The sequence below is a fragment of the Melitaea cinxia genome, chromosome 29 (genome assembly GCF_905220565.1).
Source record: "Melitaea cinxia chromosome 29, ilMelCinx1.1, whole genome shotgun sequence".
In the NCBI taxonomy this organism is placed as follows: domain Eukaryota; kingdom Metazoa; phylum Arthropoda; class Insecta; order Lepidoptera; family Nymphalidae; genus Melitaea; species Melitaea cinxia.
In genome coordinates, this window is record NC_059422.1 from 4,156,788 (window position 1) to 4,182,441 (window position 25,654).

A 25,654-nucleotide genomic window follows, 5' to 3' on the forward strand; every position below is an offset into this window, starting at 1 on the left:
TAAATTTAGGTTTACTTTTGTTTGTGTACTAAATGTAACGTGAATGATACATTACGCTTACGCGCAACGCGCGCTACGCTTCAGCCTGTAATATCCCACTGCTGGGTATAGGCCTCTTTCCCCATGTAGGAGAAGGATCAGAGCTTAATCAACTACGCTGATCAAATGCGAGTTGTCGGATATATTCCCTACTATGAGTAACGATCGTTATCAGGTATACATGATAATAACCGGGATCAACGGCTTAACGTGCTCTCCGAGGCACGGTGGGGAAACCCACAAAGACTGCACAAACACCCAGACCACGGAAAAACATCTATATGGCCAATACAAATGTTTGTCATGTGCGGGGATCGAACCCGCAACCGCTAGCGCAACAGGCAGAATCCATAGCTGTGACCGTTGCGGCAACGCGTCGTTCATGATACATTAATCCTACTTTTATAATATTTCCAAAAGTTTACATGTATGTTTGTTACCCTTTTATGCATAAAGTTCTAAATTGATTTTAATGAAACTCGGTACATAGATAGCTGGAGATCCAGAATAACACATAGGCTAATTTTTAACCTAATATTTCTAGGGGAGTGGGATTTACTCGAGTAAAATCGAAAGGTATATGGTATATATATAAATAAACTATAATGTATTCACTTATAACATAAGTTTTATGCTTTTGGTTATTTAAATATACATTTAGTACAAAGACAGGCTCAAATTTTTATCCTTTTTGGTATTTTAAGCAGCCTACCATTAAAAAATTTAAATAAGCATTTTTTTTCTTTATTACAGCCATACAGCCTTAAGGAATAAGTCGGATAATAAGCATCTTTGAATTTTAAAATTATTCTAAACTTTATTGCCATAGTAAGCTTTGAGTACCAGGAGAACATAAACACAACGAAACTCTTTGTTCGATAATTGAAAATATATAAAATTTATAAACTGGCCAGTCTATGGAGGCTGTAAATTTCGGTAACAAAACTATTCTGAGAACTATTCATTCGAATTTCGAAGACAAAACACCGACAAATTTATTTAGATTTTCGAAAATTAAAGTTCAAATGAAATTAAGCTTTATGAGATTGTAATAGATACGTTAATAAAATTTCTCAATGGTAAAGTTAAGTTTGTACGGTATACGTTAGTTCGGACATCTGCGGGCATTCACCTATGCCTGGTTCTGGTTAAAAGCGTGGCTCTTATTACACCAAAAATTGAGTCGATTTTCGAATGAAAATTTTATATTTGTGCGAGTACCGTACAGGCCGTTAGATTAAAATTCAAATTCGAGACTCGGATTTGGTCTGGGGTCGATGACCTGTGACGTTATGTGGGTGTGCGTGATAAGATAGTGTTTGTGTTTTGACCACAAGCTTTGTTTTTGTAAAAAAAAGTTACGGTTTTACTATAATATTGATTGGAATTTATACGTCGACATTGTCGCTTTTAATATAACGGTGAAATATCCGCAGCAGGACGTAGAAACCACGCAGGTTCTCACCGATCACGGCTGCTTTGGTGACTACTTGTGTCGGACGGCCCACAGGGAGCCGACGACTGGATGTTACGATTGTGGCGCGGCGGTGGACTCGGCCCAGCACACCCTCCCGCAGGGGTTTTGGTCGGTATTGCACCCCCAAGTGCTGAAGCCGACATACGGTCTAGGAATGCCTACCTGGGCATCCTGGATATCACCCGTAAATGGGTTCCCCTGCGATCCAAAAAAAAGGACGTAGAAACACCACAGAACTTATATTATATATAATTAGATAAAAACATGTTTAATATGACATTACACATTACATATTTATCATTCATTTTAAAAGACTTACTAAAACAACTTTCGCTTACACGAAAAAAAAAATCATCCCGAACATCTTAGTACCGTCCAATTTAATAAAAAAACAAGAACCTTTTATAATCTGTAACACTTGCATTCAAAAAATAATCGACCGTAACTTACGGTCCGTAAGCCCCGCCCGAATTCCTAACCAACCCTGCTGTGACGTCACGGAACGTGATACAATCCGAGCGGGGTCGCTGACCCGTGACGTCACGATCAGCTGACCGGGTGCACCGTGCATCCCGCTCTGACAATTGCACAAATAAGCTTAATCGATTATGATAACGCGAACTTGAAATGTTAAGTCACGTGACCTGTGACGTCACAAGTATGTAGAACTTTTTTTGTACGCGTTTGTCAGCCATATTGGTACATAAATAATTTTTAATTTCTTAATTTAAATGCTGTCAGCTACATTAATCATATGTTTGTTTTATGGATACTAAACTTAGGTACGTGGTGATATCGTATGTATTTTACTATAATAATATTAATAATAGGCCTAAGAGAAAGAAAAATAGAAATAGGCCAATGTCCAGTCGTGGGATATTACAGGTTGAATCGATCAAACAATTATTTTAATACACACACGAAGATAACGTGCTTAAGTAGCACTCACGTGATATACACACATAGATTTGATACGGAAATTGACCCGATAATTTTTAGAGCGGAAAGCAAGGCCATTCCCATTTGCCCCACAGGGCTAAAAGTAATTGTTTACAGAAAGTAAAGTAACGCTATCGAGAACACACGGACATTAATTAATCTTAAAGTAAAAGTAAAATAAATTGTATTCGGTTATTATTTCGATATAATATGTGTATTTAACTGAGTTAGGGCACAGCAGGGAATATCCTGTGCAAAATCTGGAACAGCCCCACTGGGGAAATATCGGCGTTTCATTTTTATGTATATAGATAGACTAGCTGACTCAATAGACTTTGTCCTGTCTTGAGAACTGTTAAGTGGTGATTAACCAGCGGTTTGGGGACGACTGGTGGTCCTCGAAAGCACCCGAAATGGGGTGCAGAGTGAGTCTCACTAGGCTGTAACTAAGTATTACAAGTGCAACCAATTAGGAATAACAAGCTATATAATACATATTTTGGTTTTTTTTGTTCTCTCGCACTTCTGTATCCCGCGATAACACCATCATTTACTCCAACGGGTAAACTGGTAAAGATCTCTTTTAGAGATAAGTTCGCCCTTACCAACTGCCATTGTACTTATATTTTTGTACGTGTCTTTTAAGTGCAATAAAGAATATATTTTCCACCAAAACAGTTGGTTGTCCGTGGCAAAACATAAATTTTGTCATTTGGGTCTTCATCACTAAAAGGTTGAGAGCCACTGTGTTTAACGCATGAAGTCGAGATTATCGTTACATTTTATAAAATCGTCCAATATTCTGCACAATTTTCCTAATATTTCGTTTCATCAATAATAAACAGTATCAAAGAACTTTAAAAAAATATTTAGGCTCGAATCAATAACGTTCTCGTGTCCTGCGCTTAGCAACACATTATGGGCCTGTTTCACCGGTTCTGATTAAATTTTATCCTGAACTAAGTTACGAATAGACTTTAGAAGCGAGAGGTAGAATAGGCCGTTAGGACCTGTTTTTTATAACCTACACTACAATTTTCTCTCGAAAATCCGCGTAACTTTTTACTGGGTGTACCGATTTTGATAAATTTCAATTTAATCGAAAGCTGATGTTTATCATGTGGTCACGTTTAAATTTCATCGAGATCTAATTACAACTTTTGGAGTAATCTTTGATAATGCGTATTTACTTGACTATTCATTTGTCTAGTTACGTTGTATTACTTGACGATGTAACTGAAGTCGGTTTTTTTTTCGTTTGCCAGCAAACACAATTATTATTTATACAGATTTATTGTTCAGCAAATTTCATCATGCCGTCGCTATAATGATGCAACGCGGCATTGTCTGACATTTGACGCATTTTAATTGTCATTGTTTTGAAAGGTCGGCTTTTGTCATGACACCATGGTATTGTACACCATTGATGTAATTAGGGTCACTTGGCTTCAAATTTGTGTAAATCTCGAGTAGTTCGTGCCTAGAACACGTAAGGTTGTCGGTTCCGCTTGTTATCATAAAAATCTGATAGCGATCGTTACTCATAGTAGGTAATATATCCGCCAAATTCAGTGGAGCAGCGTGTTGCATTTAATTCTAATTCTACTCCTAGATAGAGAAAGAAGGCTATGCCCAGTAGTGGGATGTTACGACTGAATCAAACTCGAGTAATCGACTATACTTAATACAAGTTTATAGATCTCTTACGCCGAGTTACACGAAAAGAAATTAAAATTTAAGTAGTGATTAAACTAATTTAATCGCAAGAATTGTATGAAATTCTTGTGATTAAATTAGTTTAATCTCTACTTAAATTTTAATTTTGTTTCGTGCAACTCGGCGTTAGATTACTATTTCAGTTGATATTTGTAGCTTTGGTTATGAAATATAATGATTTTATAGCCTATACTTTCTGTTACAAACAGGCTTAATATTGTAAAAAGTTATTTCGTATACTACAGAAGATCGTATGTATATAATAAATAAATAAATAAATATATATATATATATATATATATATATATATATATATATATATATATATATATATATATATATAACACAGATAAAGGATTTATGGAATAAACTAGATTATAAAAATATATTTTCAATATGAATATAATTATAATTAATATGAAAAACAATTAAAATCCTATTATTAGTTAATTAATCGCTATCATGCGTAAGACTCCATATTGAACGTTTATATGTATAAGTCAAAAATGAAACGAGATGGTTCGTTAGTTGAAACAGGTGTAACACATCAGGTCGCGGGTTCAAATTTGGTGACACTGAGCATTTCATGGAATTTCATGGATTCAATTTAACTTTAATTTTTTTTGTTTTTTGGCACGTAACAATAATATAGGCAATACAATGTCATATTATGGAAGAGTAACAGCGAGCAAAATGATGTAAAACCTCTTTACATTAAAAATATACTTATTCTTTTAAATTTCAATATAATTATTCGCTCTACTTACAAAAGATAATTAAATTTTTTAATACTTGTATTTTACATTATGTTATCGTACGTATACGTAATTATATATCTGTAATAAGCTTGTTTGATGTTTCAAACAACTCTAAACGTGAGAGATGTGACTCTGATATTACATTTGTCTCATAATGACATCATACTTCCATCCAGTACAATTTTAAATGTAATACGCAACAGTTACTAAAAGAACTGTTTAATAGGCTGTAAAACATCACTTTATGAACAATATAAGTGTGAAAGTAATTAAAACAATCAATACGTTAGTCATCTGTCTCAGACTATTATTTTATTATTTATAAGTTCATATCTGTGTATAAATCACTCACACATACCCACCTGTTAACGTAATACTATTTACTAATTATAAAAAGGAATCGATCTGGAATACCGTATACTACCAAAGATGGTCTCTATGCACACACGAGAACAGATACTGCTAAAGGATTACAATACATCTGTCACCACTTCTATACAATTATCAACCTTTGTCCTTAGGTTATAAGGTCCAAATTGAATTGTACAAATGTGTAAGTACCACGCACACATGTAAAGGGAGTCATCGCCCGCGCTCCGACCTTGCCGTAGGGTCGATGAACTCGACCAAAAATGGCGCTCGTATGAAATTTTGAATTCCGAACAGTACGAATTCGATTTATTTCGATACTTTTTTTTTTATTGTGACTTTTTTAATATTATACGATTTTCGTTTATGGTGTGCATCTGATTTGTGGAGTTTTGTGTGGGATAATGCCTGAATTTGGAACTTTGATTCGTTTTTATGAGGCTATTTTTTTTTTAAATAGGCTACTGATTCGGGACGTAACTTATACGGCTTTATTAGTGGCGTTCATTTTAAAGTTAAAATTGAGCAATAATCGGAATCAGAGGACATTAGGTAATATTTACATTTTTAACCGACTTCCAAAAAGGAGGAGGTTCTCAATTCGACTGTATTTTTTATGGAGCGGTTTCGAAGATTCTTTTTTTAAATTGCAAAGTGGTTATTGTCATGTGGTCCCATTTAAATTTAATCGAGATTTGACAAGTACTTTTTATATCTAATAGTGCTTATTTTCTCGACTACTTTGTCGTCTACCTATGTTGATTATACCTCATATTTTTTTCCTGGGTGTACTGATTTTGATGATTCTTGTTTGTGCTTGTCTTGTAATCCCATGTTAATTCGATTGAGATCTGATGACTGCTTTTTGAGTCATCTTTGATTACGCGTCTTTACTTGACTGTTTTTTCGTCTACGTACTACGTTGTATTACTTGTGGATGTTATTTATATGTCTGTTTTTTTTTTGTTTGCGAACAAATACAATTATAATACCATAAATGAAAACGTAAATCTGTTTTTCTGTTACATTTTTTAAGACAAAACAGCTAAATGCATTTTCCGAATATATGATTTAAAAAAATCGTAATGTATAAAAAGTTTATGTTATATGCTTAAGCATAAAACTGTTAATAAAAACTATACTGACTTAGCTTTATTTTCTGATAATCTAATATAATTAGTTTTTAGTTAAATCTACAATGGACTACCGAAAATCTCATTCAAATTGAAACGGCAATTTTTGAGAAAAAACTCCGACGACTCCAATAGAGAACTGATATTTTTCGCCAAGTTTGATTGTCCACAAACCATTAAACCATTAAAGAAAATCTAAGTAAAGTTCAATTCTTAAGTTTCAAATAATAAAAACAATTTCGAACCGTAGTACTAAGTTAGTTTACACATAGTAAAAAAGCGGCTGTAAACGAACCCGGGACCTATGGATTTAGACCAATAACAATGTATCATATAACGAATTTATTTTCATTTCGTTTAAATTTGTAATTCAATGCTAGTTTTGTAATCGATTCTAATTGTGTTTTGAACAATAGTGCTTTGTTTTATATACTAGAAATTAGCTTAACGCTAAGCAGGCCGGTTAACCATCGAACCCTATCCGATTAAATATCCCTCTCAAAACCTTGCGCAAGACAGAGGAAGTACCTCGACCTTACAGAAGATCACAGCTAAATAATACTGCTTTCAAGTAGAGTTGTGTTCCTGTGGTGAGGTGATACTCCAAAACGGCTCTACCGATTTTAATAAAACTTTGTGTATATTCGGTGGGTAAGATAATAAGTCATTGTATAGATTACAGTAGTATAATAATTAGGGTGTACTTATAATGAATTTTTTTTATTTAAACTTTACGAATTTGATAGTTTGCAAGAGAAATGTCTTTTCTGTCAGTTAGTATTATATAGTATATACATAGAGACGAATAACTATTACTAAGCTATACATCCCACTGCTGGGCAAAAACAAAGCTATCTTAAGTCGAGAATAAATTTTTCTTATGTTGTTTTAATCCACTTAAGATCTAAATATCCTCATAGATATAGTTTACATACAAACACATACATACATATGTAAAATGAACTTTAACATAACATACCTACATACCAAAATAGTGAATAAGCGTTTCTATATTTCTTTTAAAAAATATATAAACAGTTATATGTGCCTATGCCTTTTTTATTCAATTTATAAAAAAAAATATATATATAAAAAAATCCCCAATTGTATAATTTTATTGCCCCGTTATTTAAATGTACCCATTTAATTATTGCAGCTCAAATCGAAATAATACCGTGCAAGGTGTGCGGTGACAAGTCATCGGGCGTCCACTATGGCGTCATCACGTGCGAGGGCTGTAAGGGATTCTTCAGACGCTCCCAGAGTACAGGTCGGCTTCACTAATTCATATGATTTAATGATTAATTTATATAAATGGGATAGTGTAAAAACCTTATACTATAATAAGATCAAGATTTTCATAGTTGATTTTATTGAACATTTTAAAGTTTGCTATAGTCTGGTCATTTGTGCTGTCTGTGTTTTCGGACTATGATAATTATAGCATTACATTTTAGACTATGGCTTATGTCGTTGAGTGTAATATTAACTCCCAGATATATTTAACTTATTGATACGCCTTTTAATTCTATCCCCGACATTATAATACTAAAAATATAAGTATATAGCTCACAGACTATGGAATCGATGGACATCTCTATTTGACTTTGAATAATATGTGGTCGTATTTTTTTTTATAAATTATATTCATTTAAATAAGGTATCAATGTATTTATACACTGTTTTGGCATAAAATAGAGTAATAGCCTACTTGTCTATTCACATAATATACATAGACTAGCTTTTATCCGCGGCTTCACTCGCATTGAATTTTACGTACAGATACAATATTTTTTTTTATAATAGTTGATAATAGAATATTCAATGAATATTTACAAGTTTGAAATATTTATGGAATTTGTCATATGTGCTTAATATATCTTAAGAAACATTTCTATTTTGTTTTAATTTAGTATTCATGAATCAAATTATTTTTGTTTGTATGTATAACCACTTATATCTTACATTTTAACCAATTAAACCCAAGAATAATTTTCAAACGAACCGTAATATTTTCAAACATTTGATAGAATATTTTTGTATGTTGTAATTATCCCCCGAAGGCCCGGAATATATGAAGCACTTGAAATGACCCTTATTATTAATTAATTAGTTTAATATTTAATTAATATTTTACCCAAAATAGAGTCTTTGTATCAAATATACGTAAATATATATAAAAAGATACTTGTATATATTTTTGAACCATGGGGATACCACATAAATGGTAGTTATTAACACAGTAAATAATTTCAGTGGTGAACTACCAGTGCCCGAGGAACAAGGCATGTGTGGTGGACCGCGTCAACCGCAACAGGTGTCAGTACTGCCGACTTCAGAAGTGTCTCAAGCTGGGGATGAGCCGCGATGGTATGTACTCTGGTTCATTACTAACTTACTATTCTGGCTCATTACTAATTTACTTGTATTTTGGCTCATAGAATTTTTTGTATTCTGGATTAAAAGATTAGAATATTTAAGATAAATAGGTGCAATCGTCGTAACGATGTGCTACGGTCCCAAGTTCGATATCCGACGATGTATATATATAAAAATGTTTGTCTGTATGTCCTTTATAGAATCGTAAACTATGCATTTGATCATCCGGCCTAGCATGCATACAACGAGATATCTCTTGACGAGAGAGAAAGATAATGTCTACATCGAGTATTTTCTCGATTACCCTAACATGCGCACTACGAGAGACAAAATTCTCTTCCGAAGACTTCGCCTTGTCGAGTAGAGAAACATTATCAACCATAATCACAACTGAATATCATTCTTATTTTTTATGTCGTAAAGTTGAATTTACAAGGTTATTGACCAATTTCAAACGAGTGACACATGTTTTATTTAAAAATGTTCTCGGCCTTTTGGCTAAGATAAAAAGTGTATATCTAATTTAAAAAACTCTAATATGGAAAATAAAACGGCGTAAGTAAATGAATTTAATTATATATGTAAAACAATATGCTCGTGTTGTGCTTTATATCTTGTCGCACATTAGATAATTGTAATTCTATCACGCATTGTTTGTTTGTTTTTTTTTTTTTTTTTTAATTTTTAAAATTTTTTGAATTTTTGAATTTTTTTTTTTGATTATTGATTTTACTTTTATTCTATTTAATTTTATTTTTAGTTATTGATTTTTTTAATATAATTTTGTTTTGTTTTTTATTCTGAATGTTGTCTTGTCTTGTTGTACTAACCCAATATGGACTTATACTTTGGTCTAAAATAAAGTATTATTATTATTATTATTATTTAGAATAAGAAGCAACAGGGCGCAAATACGTTTTTTGTGTCATTATATGGCACACTTCACTCGACTTTTCGCATTTCCCGCTCTTCGTATACCGAAATTATATAATTATAATAGGGAAACGCCATGGTATACAAAAAATAGGCACCCGGTTTTATTTATTTTTTATTTATCGTCTTTCTCGTCGATAATATTGAAGACGAGAAGTTTCTCTTCCTAAAACGACAAAATTCGACAAAATTACGATGTCATGTTAGCTTCCGTAGAGATAAATATCACAGATCACTAAAATTTAATGATTATCTCTTCTTGACGTAACGAGAAGAGTATCGCGTGCACGCATGTTAGCTACTGTAGACATAGAGAGATAATACGAGAAAAGGGGTCGACAAAATTTTGTCGTGGCGTGCATGCTAGGCCTGCATGTCATGATCTTCAGCAAAGTGTTGTATGACCAAAAAAATAAAAATAAAATAAAAAAAGCGTAGCATCACGCTCAGGGTACAGCTAGTAATAAATAAATTTAAGTTTCATTCTAAATAAATAAACTGTTAAAAAATACAATATAGCGATTACTAATAGGTTTTAAATATATAGGTTTATATATCATTTATTTTTGACAGTACGGAAGCTTATCATAAAATACACTGTGGTTGTTACACTCATAGTAACACATAGCAAAGTATAGTAAGTAATATCTTTGTAGTTATATAAATAAAAATATAGCAAAGTAAATCAAAAAATAAATCTAAAAATAACTTTATTCGATTATGTTTCAAAGCAGTGCCGTAGTGTGGGCGTCGAGCCATGGTCAAGGGCGTAACACGAAAGAAGGCGGCAAAATTTAAGCGATTTTTTTTTAAGACAAAAAAATAATAACTCCACATCGCGTCCGTAACGTAACACACATAAAAATATAGTAGAATTGAGAACGAGACTTTTTTGAAGCGTATTAAATTAGTAAGGTAAAAAAAAAATTGGTTGAAATGGCAAAATCCCCAATGGGCCGAGCGACCAAAAAATCTTTGGTACGTCTTACAAAATAAAATCTTAATTATCGTTATAAGTGAAGCTACCACCAATTCAGAATGTAGATTCTGAAGAGAAGAATCGGCAAGAAACTCCGCAGTTACTTTCTAGTTTTACAAAAGTAAACTGTAAGTCAACTGTCGTCGTTTATGAACCGATTTTGATAATTCTTTTTTGTCGAGAGGAGAGATCTCAAGTACCATGATAATGAAACCAGGATCTGATGATGGAATCCCAGAGAAGTCGAGGGAAACTCTCGAAAATGGTAGTGACGACTAGTGCGTGTGTTAATTTTTTTCATCTACTTACTTTTGTATTACTTGTCGATGTAATTGAAGTCGGTTTTTTTCGCTTGCGAACAAACACTATTATATTATAAAAATTGGTAACATCTTGCATGAAATAAATAAATATCTATAACATACATACACGGTCGTCTGTTCCTAAGGTAAGCAACTTAATGCTTGTGTTAAAGGTAACAGCCGACTAAATTAGATAAATATTTTTGATAAATATACATCGATTGATTCGGCCTGTCCATCCCACTGCTGGGCATAGGCCTTTCTCTCCATATAGGAGAAGGATTGGAGCTTAATCCACCACGCTGTTCCTGGTAGGCGGATATGTTCTCTACTATGAGTAAATAACACATATATTGAGATATTTATATTAACATATAGTAGGTATAGTTAAGATGTAATAATTCAAGACACGTGGGTATGAGGAAGTGAGAGCGGGGTCAATGACCGGTTATCAGCGCTGATAAGAAAGTTATTCATACAATCGTGATAACGGTACTGTTGCGATGTGGAAATATATTTAATTTGTGTATTGATTGTGCTTTGTAATTTATCTAATGTATAAAATTCTCGTGACACGGTGTTAGGGGCCAATCTCCTCCGAAACGGCTCGACCGATTCTTATGAAAATTTTTGTACATATTTCGTTCATAGGTTTGAGAATCGGTAGTTAACTTTTTTTAAGCCCCTAAAGCTATAAAGGTGACGTTTTAAATTATATCTGTTTGATTTATTTTATATGTGCATAAGTCACGAAGTTAAAAATCAAAATCAAATCTTAATTTAGTCAAGTAGGCTTCAAATGAACTTTGAAACATGTGTGACAAATATGTGTGTAAGCTGCTCGTGTATTCTGTATGTTTCTGGACCCATGGCACAGTCATTCTTATATGGGTCGATGAGGGTTATGTGTTCATTTATTTATTACTTATTTATCTGATTATTTAAAATAGAACAGAAAGAATGAATTGAGAAATTTTGACGGTACTTTGGTAAAAACTTATAAATACAAAAAATAAAATAAAAAATGTGGATAAATCCGGTTAAATCTAATACTATTTGCATTAAAACAATACATTTAAAATTGAATATGACAAGGTTCTATAAATAATACAGCGGTGTATAGAAATAGAACCATTGTCTATTTGTGATGTAGTGAATAGTGCGCATAGCGAGACGTCGACGAACCGTGTAGTGTTGCACAATACGATGTTTATAGTGATGTGATATGTTTATAAACGGTTTTTTTCAATTTTTTTTTTAAATTTAATTTTGAATTTTATAAGAAATCTATAATATAAAAATGAGTCGCTGAATGTGTTGCTAAGCGCAAAACTCGAGAACGGTTGGACCGATTTCGCTAATTCTTTTTTTTAAATATTCCTTGAAGTACGAGGATGGTTTTTCCGCAGAGAAAAATTCTAAAAAAAAAAATTAAAATTTCCTGAAAAAGTCTAAAAACAATACTTTTCTATACTCCCATACAAAAGATTTGTGTTAGGCGATACGAAGTTCGCCGGGTCAGCTAGTAATAGAATAAAAAAATAACAATTGTAATTTAAGTCTAAATAGAATTTGATTTGGTGTATTAATAAAAATGAATATTTGCTAAGCGCATAATTCCAGAATGGCTCGACCAATTCGGTATGTTCCTTAAGGCCCACGGAAGGTTTTAATACTGGACTGGACTACCACTTATGGTAACATAAAAATCGTAATTAATACATTAGAAGTGGTAAATCATTATCTGGTAATGTATTTGATTTTATACATATTTGTATTTTTATTTGTTCTAAAAAAAAACATTTTTTAATTTTTTTTTTTTTATAAATGTAAATGGTCTAGTAAGGATTTGTAGCTCCTTAATACTTATAGAAGTCAATACATGTAATGAATTCAGCCTGTACATTCCATTGCTGGGTATAGGCCTCTTTCTCCATGTAGGAGAAGGATCGGAGCTTAATCCACCACGCTGTTCCAATGCGGGTTGGCGGATATGTTCTCTACTATGAATAACGATCGCTATCAGGTATTATCATAAGATAACAACCAGGATCGGTGGCTTAACGTGCTATCCGAGGCACGGTGGGGAGACACACAAAGCAGAAATCCAAATCGGAAAGGAATATGTGTAAAAATACGAATATCCATCCCGAGCGGGAATAGAACCCGCAAACCGTCGGTGTTTTAGGCGACTATTGGCACCTGTAAACCAGAGTGGTTGTTAGTAAATAAGTACGGTTAATATGTATAGGATGTATTTTAAAGTGAATAAATTAAAAAGAAATGCTTTTATCATATTTTTATATTATAAAAAAGAATCATCTTTCATCATCATTTCAGCCTATCATAGTCCACTACTGGACATATGCCTCCACAAGTTCACGCCAAAAATGGCGTGAGCTCATGTGTTTTGCCCAAAGTCACCACGCTGGGCAGGCGAATAAAAGAATAAGAAAAATAATAAGATTATATAATTTAGCAAAAATACTAGAGTTAGTAAAATATTAATATATAACCTTTTATATGTAGGGGGTTCCCCACATGAAATCACTACTAGTGATAGCCGTAGCTGTCTGTTAAGTTTATAAATTGTAAATTTTCAAGTACTTTTAAACTGTTAAAAACGATTATATTAAGTTAAATAAATGAGGGAAAAAATATACTGAATAATATAAAATTTTATTTAGATTACGTAATTAAAAAATTTAAACAATAGCTAAAAATAAAAATTAATTGACGCAAATAGATATAAAAAGCTTTCACATATAATTAATTCTAAAATATGGCACTCCTCGACTGTTATATAAAAGATACATGCCATTTCTAGTACTACAGTGTTCTGAGGGTGTGACGCATTGCGTAACTTTTAGTGGCATGACTTTTCAAGTATCGATAAAGTATCGATATAGCAAGAAAAAGTTTTCATTTATAATATTATAGTTTATTTTTATTTTTAAATCTATAATTTGGTTCCATTACCCTGTAAAATTGTAATTTAGTCACTTGAAATACACATTTTCTTTTTAATTAATTAAGTATGAAGTGAAAAAGAAGAGTAAAATCAGAACTTAAAATTAATTTACATATAATATTTTTTTACATAGAATATTTAGTTGTAAGAAAACATAATTTACCTCATACCTCACACGTTTGACAGCTCATAAGAAAAATAATGTTGGGTTAGCTAGTTGGTAATAAAATCAGTAAACGAAAAACTATCGTATCGATATAATAAATATATTCATCGTCCCATCATTACGTATTGTGCAACGATGCAGGCGCTACCGTAACGTGAATGTTTTTGTACACGTAATATCTCATAGTAGATTATAATTGCGGAATAATTAACTAAATAAAAGAGATTAATATACGACCTGTTTTATCGAATTTGTCGGTAAACGAAAAAACTGACTTCAATTTCGTAGTCGAAAAAATAGTCAAGTAGATAAGGATTATTAGAGACAACACAAAAAGTGCTCTCTCTCTATCTCTCTCTATCTAGCTCTCGATTAAATTTAAATGGGACCACTTTTCGATTAAAAAAAATAATCATTGAAATCGATCCACCCAGTAAAAGTTATGAGGCTACACAAGTAATAAAATACAGTCGACCTGAGAACCTTCTCCTCGGTAAAAAATCGGTAAAAAACCAAAATAAAAAAATACATCACTATAATTCCCAAGCGAAGAACCTAATATTAAAATTATATAATTGTCAAACTAGTAACACGTAAGTAGGGTAGGTACTTATCAAATTGAATATTACATTATACAAAAATAGGTTTCAATTGCACATTGTAATTTACAAATATAAATTATATTTGTTTTTATTTATTAAGAGATTCTGCAGAGAAGAATCAGTCTGAAACTTATATTGATTGTAGAAGTCCATAATACAATGTTTCTTTAGTGTATATAATATAGCCTATTATCATTAAACACAAATGATAACATTTCATATATAGCATTCACTGGTTAAAAATATATAAACATCCCTCAATGTATAAAACTAAATTAATTAACTATCAAAATATATTTTTTTCAATCTTAACAATAACTTTTTGAACCTTTACCTGTGGTAAAACAACTAGTCCGTTATCGCGCGATTGATATCTACGCTTTAGCCTGTAATATCTGCTGGGCATAGGCCTCTATCCCTATATAGAAGGGTCAGAGCTTAATCCACCACGCTTCTCTAATGCGGTTAGATCCACAAATATATATAAATATTTGTATAAACACAAATATCCACTACGAGCGGAAATCGAACCCGCGACCATCGTTGTTTAGGCGCCACCGACACGCCACACGCACCATTACACCAGAGCGGTTGATATCTAAGTACGTTAGACATCAATTGCTGATCGCTAATTGTCATCACTTTTATGTGATATTTTGAGTGAAAAAATATTGATATTATTGCTTACTTATTGTTGATATAGAGGCAATCGATCGCATACCTATCGCTTTTTATCGAGCCCTTTTCGTAACTTCAATGAAATGTGGATAGATAGATACTCTTTATTGTACACAACAACGATCAACACAATAACATATTACAAATAAATAAAAAAACAGTGTACAAAGGCGGTCTTATCGCTAGAGTAGCGATCTCTTCCAGAGATGAGAAATGTAGTTATCCTCCTGCGTGGTTACGTTAAACGCGATTCAGTCACATCTGAGGTATATTCGGTTAAACAGCCAGACTTACGGATTGAAAAAATGTAATAAGTATCGTGAAATAATATTTGTATTTTAAATAAAAACAATTTTTTTTTTGAATATGAGAAACTTACAAAACGTAAATTTGTCTTTGTGGGTCATAAACATATCTGTCCCAATTTTGAATAATTTGTAAGTCTTTCATTTTTTTACTAACTTATGGTGTAATGGTTTTCTTAGCATAAAGAAATCAAAGTAATATTTTATATGAAATGTTATAGGGGGTCAATAACCCCACGTTCCAAATATACGTTTTCTAGCCCAAACGCTTAAAATATTAATAAAAAATTAGAAGAATTCTTTGATTATTCGGCCGTAACAAAAAGCCTTTGTACCCAGTCTAGACACAAATAGTTCGTACAAAAGGCTCCTTGTCGAAAAAAAATTCCTAACTAGAACATTAAACTATAGGCCACCGTCCCAAAAACCTATTCCAAACAACCAGATCCATCACACCAAAATACATCAACGCACGCAGAGTTCTTATTACACTGGAGCTTGTTCCTAACAAGAAAATAATCACCGAGACCCGTTCACGCAAACAATTTATATCAAAACGAAGCTCAAACAAACTGGTGTGTCATCGAACGTTTTAACAAAAGAATATCCACCGAAAAGCGATAACGCTAACTAATTGAATATACCGGTGTTTATGAGTGTTCGTGTGTATTGTATCGCGTTTTAATTCGTTCGGGTTATCGTACGGGACCGCACTACGTAGATGTAAAACGTCACACATGGACGTCAGAGTTCGTTGTGCTAGTAGGCAGTATGCCAATGGCCGCTTGACTCACGCACACAGCGATAATACACGCATACGTTGGTGTTAAATAACGTTACATGTCATTGAGTTAATTAAATTTATCGATACTAGAGTTTTTGCTTAGCGATGGGAATTGTTGTTGTTCCCTGTTATGTAATAGTGATTTTAGCGCTCACGTGGTGAATAGTTGAACTAATTTCTGACATTATTAGATGTTGTATGACATTTTCGAATGTTTTTTTTTTAAAATTAAATATCGTTTTTAGAAAACAGTGCATAACGAAAACACTATGTTTGCTATTTTTATCGCTTAGGCCAATTGTGCCGGCTAAAAATACAATAATTTAATTTTTATTTTCGTAAAAGAAAAAGGTTGAATGGTAGCTCTACTTATTAAAATAATCAGAATAAACTTTATCTTTAATAATATGTAGTTAATAAGTATATCTTTCTTTTTCAGCTGTAAAATTCGGTCGCATGTCAAAGAAACAACGCGAGAAGGTCGAAGATGAAGTGAGATATTTCCAGGAAAAGATGCGTTCACAGGCGGATGCTGCGCCAGATTCAGTGTACGACACTCAACAACAGACGCCGAGCTCAAGTGATCAGTACCACGGACATTACAGTAGGTGAGTGACGCCATCTAGTGCCAAATAAACGAAACTACTTTTATATTAATTGTAAAATAACAGCAGAAATCCTATAAATTATGTTTTTTTGCATACATACTGTATATTTATGTGTTTGGTAAAAGATTGACATATTACAGAAACTTGTTTTTTTTTTTAAATGTTATGGGTACATTATTAATTGTAATACTTTAAAAACTAATACTTAGTTACATTTATTAATGGGCTTAAAATCAAATTTTCCACCTCTTTCTTATCGCCAGAGCGTTCTAACAGTTTTTTATCCGTAACATAATATTAATTGTGCAACGCACACACTGTTATCTTTACACGGTATGATTTTAATTGCATAATTACGAAATAGCGTCGTCTTCAACGGTAAAGCGATAATTAACCGAAGAGACATAAAGAAACAACTCCCATGGATCTTTACATCATACAGTGCGAATCGGTAACATACGCTTTCACCATAATCCGTTACCGACCTTTCCCGTAATTCATTCCATTCGTGTCAGGCAGTCATTACCTAACGGGCTTTCGTGACAAACTTGAATGACGCGTAACGGTAATAGCAAATAGCGCCACCTAGTATCGGATAGCGGTACTTCGTAGTTCTTGTCGCGGTCGATAGATGGCGATAACTTGTAAATAAGTGGCTTCACTGCGTTAATTTGTGGTTGCGGCTTCATCGATTCGGTTTCCGCGTAAATGAATGAAACATGGGCGTGATGTAGGTTGAGTTTACTTTAATTTGATTAAATTCCGCGAAAATGAATACTGTTACTGTTTATTTTAAAAGCTTAACCGTTTTTAGATACGGTTTTTCAGGATGTTTAAAATGGAATTTACAAATGGAATTACTTAAAAATATTGCTTTCGAATTTTAGTGACGACGATTGCATTACAAATGTCGTAACGTATTTAAAAATCATGTACAAAAAGTTAATTTAGCTAGTAATTAAAATAAAATAGGAAAACGTCTCAAAAATTTGGAACATGTGTTTAAAATATATTTTTCTTTTCCAGCTACCCGAGCTACGGTTCCCCACTCTCCTCATACGGGTACAACAACCCGCCGTTGAACTCAAATATGAACATACAACCACAACCGCCCCAGTACGACGTGTCAGCCGACTACGTCGATTCGACCACAGCTTACGAGCCGAAGCAGAGTGGTGGGTTCCTTGATACTGACTTTATTGGACACGGTGAGTTCATATTGTGTGTATCAATTCACCCTGACCTACCCTTGTACCGACAATACATTCTATAACGGTTCAAGATATACTGGTCAAGTCTTTTTAATATAGGTATTATTGTATATATGTATATATCTATATAGTATAGACAACACGGCTATAAGCAAACGGACTATTCAATATAGTCAGTTATAGTATAATATAGGGTGCTAATATCCCATTCTCAATAGACGATCAACAAAAGAACATCCGAGCGACAACATCAACAGCGACAGCCACAACGTCAACAACAACAATGCGACAGTCAACAATAAACGACATAAACCGGACTAGAATAGAGTTCGACAGATACGACGAAAGGATTCAGTCGCCGGCGTCTATATCCAGCGGCGTTATCAGTATAAAGCAAGAAATAAAACCAGAAACATCGATGGGCGTCGACAATCTAGTCGCTAGTTACGTTGACTCGACCACATTCTTGAATAGCCCGACCAACATGAATAGCCCGATGGACATACAGAATACTGTACTCGTTAGCGGTCAAAGTTCAGTCTCGTTGACTAGCGAGGAATTGAGCCCGGATGACTTGACATCTAGTAGCGGCCATGGAAGGCTGATGGATCCGTTGAATATGAATATGTCGGGGATGGGAATGGTGAACCCCAACGCTGTTACGAATAGACGACATCAGGGTTCAAGCAGTTCGAATGACGATTTGCCGTGTAAGTGTTATATCGACTGTAAGCGGTGCGTAGCTATTTAGTTTGGCTAGTTGAACTGACTATTCAATTTAAGCTATTCATATTTAAACTTTTCTTATAGTTTTAGAAGAAAAATACTTTAATTTATTAAATATTTTTTGTAGTATTGAAAAATATTAGTCGTTTTAATAATTTTTAAATATGTAAAATACTTTATTTATTAGCGAGTAAAATAATAATAATATTAAAACTAAATAAAACTATTTTTGTAATAAAACAATAGCTTCGCATCGCTTTCGATAAATTACAAAATGTAGTCTATTAGATAACGTTGTCGCTAGAAATTATTTTTTTTTTATGTTATTTATTTTCTTATTATTTTGTTATCATTATTATTTTATAAGGGTTTAATGAAACGGCAGTTCTACGAAAATATTATATTAAAAATCATCAAGATCTTTACAATAACTCACATTTTGTACGGTTTGTTATTCTTTAACAGAACACCACTTTTTGTTACGCACACATAGTAAACTTTTGTATCAGCCTGAAATTAAAAAAAAAAAAATACCCCAATTGTAACAGTAAATACAACAAACGTAAAAACAATAATAATAAAAAAAAATATTTTTTTAAGTTCATTATAACCTTAACAGTTAGGGTGTAATTTTGCGAAAAAAAATTGATTATTCTATCAAAGCGAATAGTCTTGAGAAAATATTGTCATTATAGTCAGAAAGCATGATAAGACTTACGACATTTATTGTGTAAGTGCAATACCTACTTCATTGTTGCATTTGCTTCGATTTTTTGATTCGACGATCACTATTGGATAGGGCATGAGAGGCAAGGCGAGGCAAAATGGCAGAAGACATGCTGAAAAATATTTAAAATATAGTAATATTATTTATACTCTAATAAGCAAAAACTTTCTAGCCCTTTTTACGAAAATTGCGCGGATGAAGGAGTATGTAATTTCGTACACTTCTAGTTTATATAGAAAAGGAGTGTAGAATGCTAGTATTTTTTTTAAATTATGCACAAAAATAAATTAAATGTAAAAAAAAAACATTACACACACTACCATGTATTTGACACACACACGCATATATACTCTTTTGTTTATTATTATAGAAGTGTAGTCTTTGACAACAGAACCTTAATAATGTTAAAAATTATAATTTAAATTGATTATAGTCGAATTTCGACCACTGGGCGATTACTAGTATAAGTAAAAACTCTTGTAATTATAAAAAACAGGAATAAATGAAGTCATTTTTATTAATATATTTTGTCTCAAGACATCTACTTTGTCAAGAAGTGACAAGGCTATAAAATACGCTATCATTCACAGCAGTTAAGCTATAACCATAAATGTCATTGCGAGTAAAACCACGAGGGACGTGTTGTATACAAAAATGTGTTTTTAAATAAAATGTTATATAAAATACATACGCCAACACGCAATAATACATGTACTCAATAACAAAACCGATACAGGATCGACGACCATTATGTATTTTTAAAACCTTTTATAATATTTTTTTACATTGTTATTTGACGTACATAAAAAACGATTATTGCTTGACAGTTTTTTTTTTTACTTTTTTCACATGTATTCAGTAGTAGTATATTCAGCCAAGTTTTAAAAAATAAGTTTTTATTTGTGTTATGTTATTAGCTTTTATTTTTTTTCTTTTGTTGCTTGTTTATTTAATCGTGTTACATTTACAGTTATACAAGTTTTATTTATGTCCAGAATTTAAATGTAAATTTTTTAAATGAAGTTTAGTTTTGTAAATTAATTTTTAACGTTTTGTTTCTTTCTTTCTAGCGGAGGGAGATATCAGCAAAGTTTTGGTCAAGAGTCTTGCCGAAGCTCATACAAACACTAACCCTAAACTAGAGTACATACACGAGATGTTCCGGAAACCACCAGATGTGCCCAAGTGAGTGGTTCTTTTAATTTTTTGAATTAAAAAGTGGCTTAAGTGTAAATAAATTACTTAGTAAAATATTTTTTTCTTTGATTTAGAAGATTTTTTAAGAAATGTATTCAGTTATACCCTTTTTCTTGTAACATTTCTTTCCATTAATTAGAGACAGAATATTTTTAATATTTTTTATTATAAAACAATTTTTTGTTTATATCAAACGATACTACGTTTAACTAACGATTTATTTGGACATTTATCTTGACTGAATTGGCAAGTCTAATAAGAAAATGAGAATATTCTACCTTGAAACGTTTGTTAATTTATATCATGTTATTAGTTTTATAATGAGAAGTAATTAAAATAATTTCTCAACAGGCTACTGTTCTACAATTCAATGACATACGAGGAGATGTGGCTCGACTGCGCGGACAAACTGACAGCGATGATTCAGAACATCATCGAGTTCGCCAAACTCATCCCCGGATTCATGAAACTGAGCCAAGACGATCAGATCCTGCTCTTGAAGTCTGGTAAGTATTGTATGCACTTTATTAAATTCTGTAAATGTAATAATGAATATTAATTCTAATACTATTAAATCTAGATATGGAATTAGTATAATAGATATATTCCTGGGTTGACTATGTTACTAGTGGGTAGGGTCGGCAACGCGCTTGTAATTTTCCTGTAATGATGCAAGCGTCTATAGGCTACGGTAACCGCTTACTATACGCTTTAAACGCCATTAAAAATATTTTTTAAAGTGAATGTAGGATAATGCAGTTTCTGTTATGGGTTTTTATCCTTAAAAGTTTCTACCACAATAGAACGCATAGAGACATCAGTCTAAATTCACCCTAAACCCTATCCCTAATGTAAATCCTCCAATATAGGAGATAACCAAACCACTGCCCAACTGTGGGACATTAATGGGATATTAAATGGTAGGTTCCAGATCACTTTAGTTCAAACAAACTCATGGTTTGTATAAAATCATTTAGTTTTAAAGGTTCACGGTTATGTTATGTCTACACCGACACAATACCATCTCTTCTGCCTCTAAGTTGCCTGGAAGAGATCGCTTTTCAAGCGATAAGGCCGCCCTTTGTACCTTATGATACTCTGTTAAAATCAATCTGTTATGTATTTGGTTCAATAATGTGTATTCTTATATTATGTTTTAAATGTTCAAATATTAATTCAAATTTAAAACTTTAAATATAAATATTAGTATTATTTATTTACAGATAACTCTATCTAAACAAATCTCTTTAAAGGTATTGCTGTGCTAAAGTTAGTTTTATGTTCAGGGTCGTTTGAGCTGGCCATTGTTCGCCTCTCACGGCTAATTGACGTGAACCGCGACCAGGTGCTGTACGGAGACGTCGTATTGCCAATCAGAGAGTGTGTTCACGCACGGTAAGTGACTGATTAAATGTATAAATTGGCTGTGAGGTGTTCTGAAACTTGATGGTCTGAGATGTAGATTTGAAACTTGTAGGCATCAAACTTGAAGAGATATGAAAGTTCATCATCATCGTCTCCCTGCCCTTATCCCACTTATGTAAGGTCGGCATAAGATGTTTTCCTCTTCGATTCCTCTCTATTATTCGTCACTTCAGCGCTTACTCCTTTCTTTTTCATATCCTCACTCACACAATCCATCCATCACTTTTTTTGGTCTGCCGATCGCTCTTCGTCCTTAGACATTCATCCTTAACATTCTTTTACCAACAAAGCGTTCATCCCTCCTCATTACATGCCCATACCACGCTAACCTATTGCTCCTCATTTTCTCTGTCACGGGTGCTACTTTCAAACTTCCCCTCATATACTCATTTCTAATCCGATCTTTTCTCGTCACTCCACACAGAGATATGAAGGTCTATGTATGTAAATTGCTTTTGCAGTAGCGGTGCCAAGTTCGATTCTCGCTCAATAACTGTTTATTTAGACTAAAGCGATTTGCTACGGTCTGGAAATAAAAACTTTTAGTTTCACGGTATTACGTGGAATTCAAGAAAGCAGCTAATTGTCATATATCCGAATCCGCAAACGTGGTGTAAAGTTATGTACCAGACTGATCTCTATTTGAAAGCAAATTGGCATTTAATAGGCTATTTCAGTTGATTGATTGTTCGATTGATACAGCCTATAAAACTCACTGCTGGACATAGGCCCATTTCTCCATGTAGGAGAAGAATCGGTGCTTAATCCACAACGCTGCTCCACTTTGGGTTGGTGAATGTGGCTGTGTTGGATGTTTCATTTAATGTTAGTTAAATAATAATTTATTGTTTTCTTCTTTTCAGTGACCCTCGCGATATGAACCTGGTGACTGGTATCTTCGACGCCGCTAAGGCTATCGCAAGACTTAAACTCACTGAGACTGAACTGGCGCTCTACCAGAGTCTCGTGTTGCTGTGGCCTGGTATGTACATATTTTTATATTATATATCCCTTTTATATATAATATCCCTTTTATATATAAAACCTTTTTATACCGCATAACTTTTCACTGGGTTTTCCGATTTTGATGATTGTTACTTCAATTGAAAGTTAATGCTTGTCATGTGGTCTTATTTAAATTTAATCTAGTTTCGATGACTACTTTTTGAGTAATTATTGATAGCGTGTACTTTACCGTGTGGTGTCCGAGTAGACAACACCACCCCTTTTCTTCCCGTGGAGGTCTTAAAAGGCGACCGAGGGATAAACCTGGCTCAAAATCATCAGGGTCCTAGAGTAGGAAAACTTCATTTGAAACCCGGAATGGGGTCTCCGTCAAGCATTCGTGGCATAGCTCTAAAATGCGAAAGGCTCCTGCAGCCGAACTGGGTCCACACGTATCGACTCGTCGTTCCTGTGGGCCTAGCCAGTTAGGTCGAGAGGGTGGCGCAGAGCTTAGGCAACTCTGCGTTTTCCTAAAGCGTGTCCTAGGCGACACTGTGTCTGTCTGACACTATCTAAATCGTCTACAATAGACGGACTAAGGCCAATGATGATGATGATGTATTTACTTGACAATTTGTTCATGTCCATACGTTGTTTCACTTGTCGATGTCGAAGTCGGTTTTTTTTAGTTTGCGAGCAAACACAATAATATTTTTACAACGAGGAATACATCATAATATTTATTATTATGGTTGCCCCCAGAGCGACACGGCGTCCGCGGCAACCCGGAGATCCAGTGCCTGTTCAACATGTCGATGGCCGCCATGCGCCACGAGATCGAGACCAACCACGCGCCGCTCAAGGGCGACGTCACCGTGCTCGACACGCTGCTCACCAAGATACCCACCTTCAGGTGAGGCGGCCTCACGATCATTTCGAATATTATTTGTTTTTCTCATTTAAAATTAGCATCCGCGGGCTCTAAATGCCCATGCCTTATGTTAGACATGCATTATATTACAACAGACGATTTATTATTCGAAATATAAATCGACAGTCCTGTGACTGCTAGTAAAGCTGATAATTTATTGTTAAAAGAGCAACTGCACAGTTTCTCGCCAGTCATTTTCAGTAGAATCTACGTTCCGAATCGACGGTAGTTTCACAATAATCAAACAAAAGACAAGTGTATTTTTTTTAAATGTAATTTCAATTTGTAAAATTACGATTGATAACTGCCTTTGAAGGATATTTGAACGAAGTAAATTTTTAGGTAAGTTCCTGTATAATAAGTTAATTTCAGTCCAGTACTGATTTGGATGATTGAATTCTTTAACGCCAAAGAAATAAATGAAGTCTGAAGAATTGATGCTACGCTTAACTATACTTCAGAATAATTTTTCAAATATCTATTTATTATATATGAAATATCATTTTATCGTTTATTATTATTTAGAAACGTGACCAATGTTACATACATACAAAATATTACATGTACAGTTGTAGAATTATTACTAGTTATATAAATTGACAAAATTAACACTTTTCAGTTAAAATTCTCTGTATTTACAGTTTAAAATCTTTATTGAACCTTAATAAGTATCACTTCTCTTACTGAGATTATTATTTTTGATAAAAAGACCATAACGTGATAATTTTTATTACAGAGAATTATCGCTGCTGCATTTGGAGGCTCTCTGCCGTTTCAAGGTGGCTCATCCACATCACGTATTCCCAGCTCTATACAAAGAATTGTTTTCTTTAGACAACGTATTAGAATATACACACGGATAGGACGATAATATTGTATATATTTATCGTGGATATCTCCTTTGAGTTGCGACCAGATCTCATTTTTGCCTGAAACAGAGACGTTGGCAGCAGTGAGGCCGTGTTACTTCTAAAGACTTGACAGCTACGTTTCATTTATCCCCCCCCCCCTTCCCCACCACTGAGGGCGTCTGTTTGTCGTTTGTTAACCTATTTGTAATTGTATGTATGTACTTTGAGACTGTTATAATGATATTTATGTATTAGTACGTACGTACAATAATAATATTTAAAAATGTTTATTTAAATCGATACTAAGAACGGATGGGCGTCTTCAGTTCTACATTTATTGTCAGAACGCGTGACGATACATTTGGTTTACATTTAAATGTAGACAAGGAAGTATGTGAAACCGACTCGTTTATGTAATTACATAATAATATGTTTTTTAAATATTATTATGTATTACATAAACGACATTTAAGATAATTAACGTAAATTGTATTCTAATATTG

At 33.3% G+C, this 25,654-nt stretch overlaps 1 protein-coding gene across 1 annotated transcript in view; it reads left to right on the forward strand.

Moving 5' to 3' along the window:
* Positions 1–25,163, forward strand: part of LOC123667820 (probable nuclear hormone receptor HR3) — a 90,159-nt gene extending 64,996 nt beyond the window's left edge. The window contains exons 2-11 of the mRNA XM_045601655.1: positions 7,588–7,701; positions 8,688–8,801; positions 16,970–17,138; positions 18,165–18,346; positions 20,873–20,987; positions 21,351–21,505; positions 22,286–22,394; positions 23,288–23,406; positions 24,132–24,282; positions 25,037–25,163. Coding sequence (XP_045457611.1) covers positions 7,588–7,701; positions 8,688–8,801; positions 16,970–17,138; positions 18,165–18,346; positions 20,873–20,987; positions 21,351–21,505; positions 22,286–22,394; positions 23,288–23,406; positions 24,132–24,282; positions 25,037–25,163 — 1,355 coding nt within the window. The remainder of the gene's footprint in view (positions 1–7,587; positions 7,702–8,687; positions 8,802–16,969; positions 17,139–18,164; positions 18,347–20,872; positions 20,988–21,350; positions 21,506–22,285; positions 22,395–23,287; positions 23,407–24,131; positions 24,283–25,036) is intronic.
* The last annotated feature ends 491 nt before the right edge of the window (positions 25,164–25,654 follow it).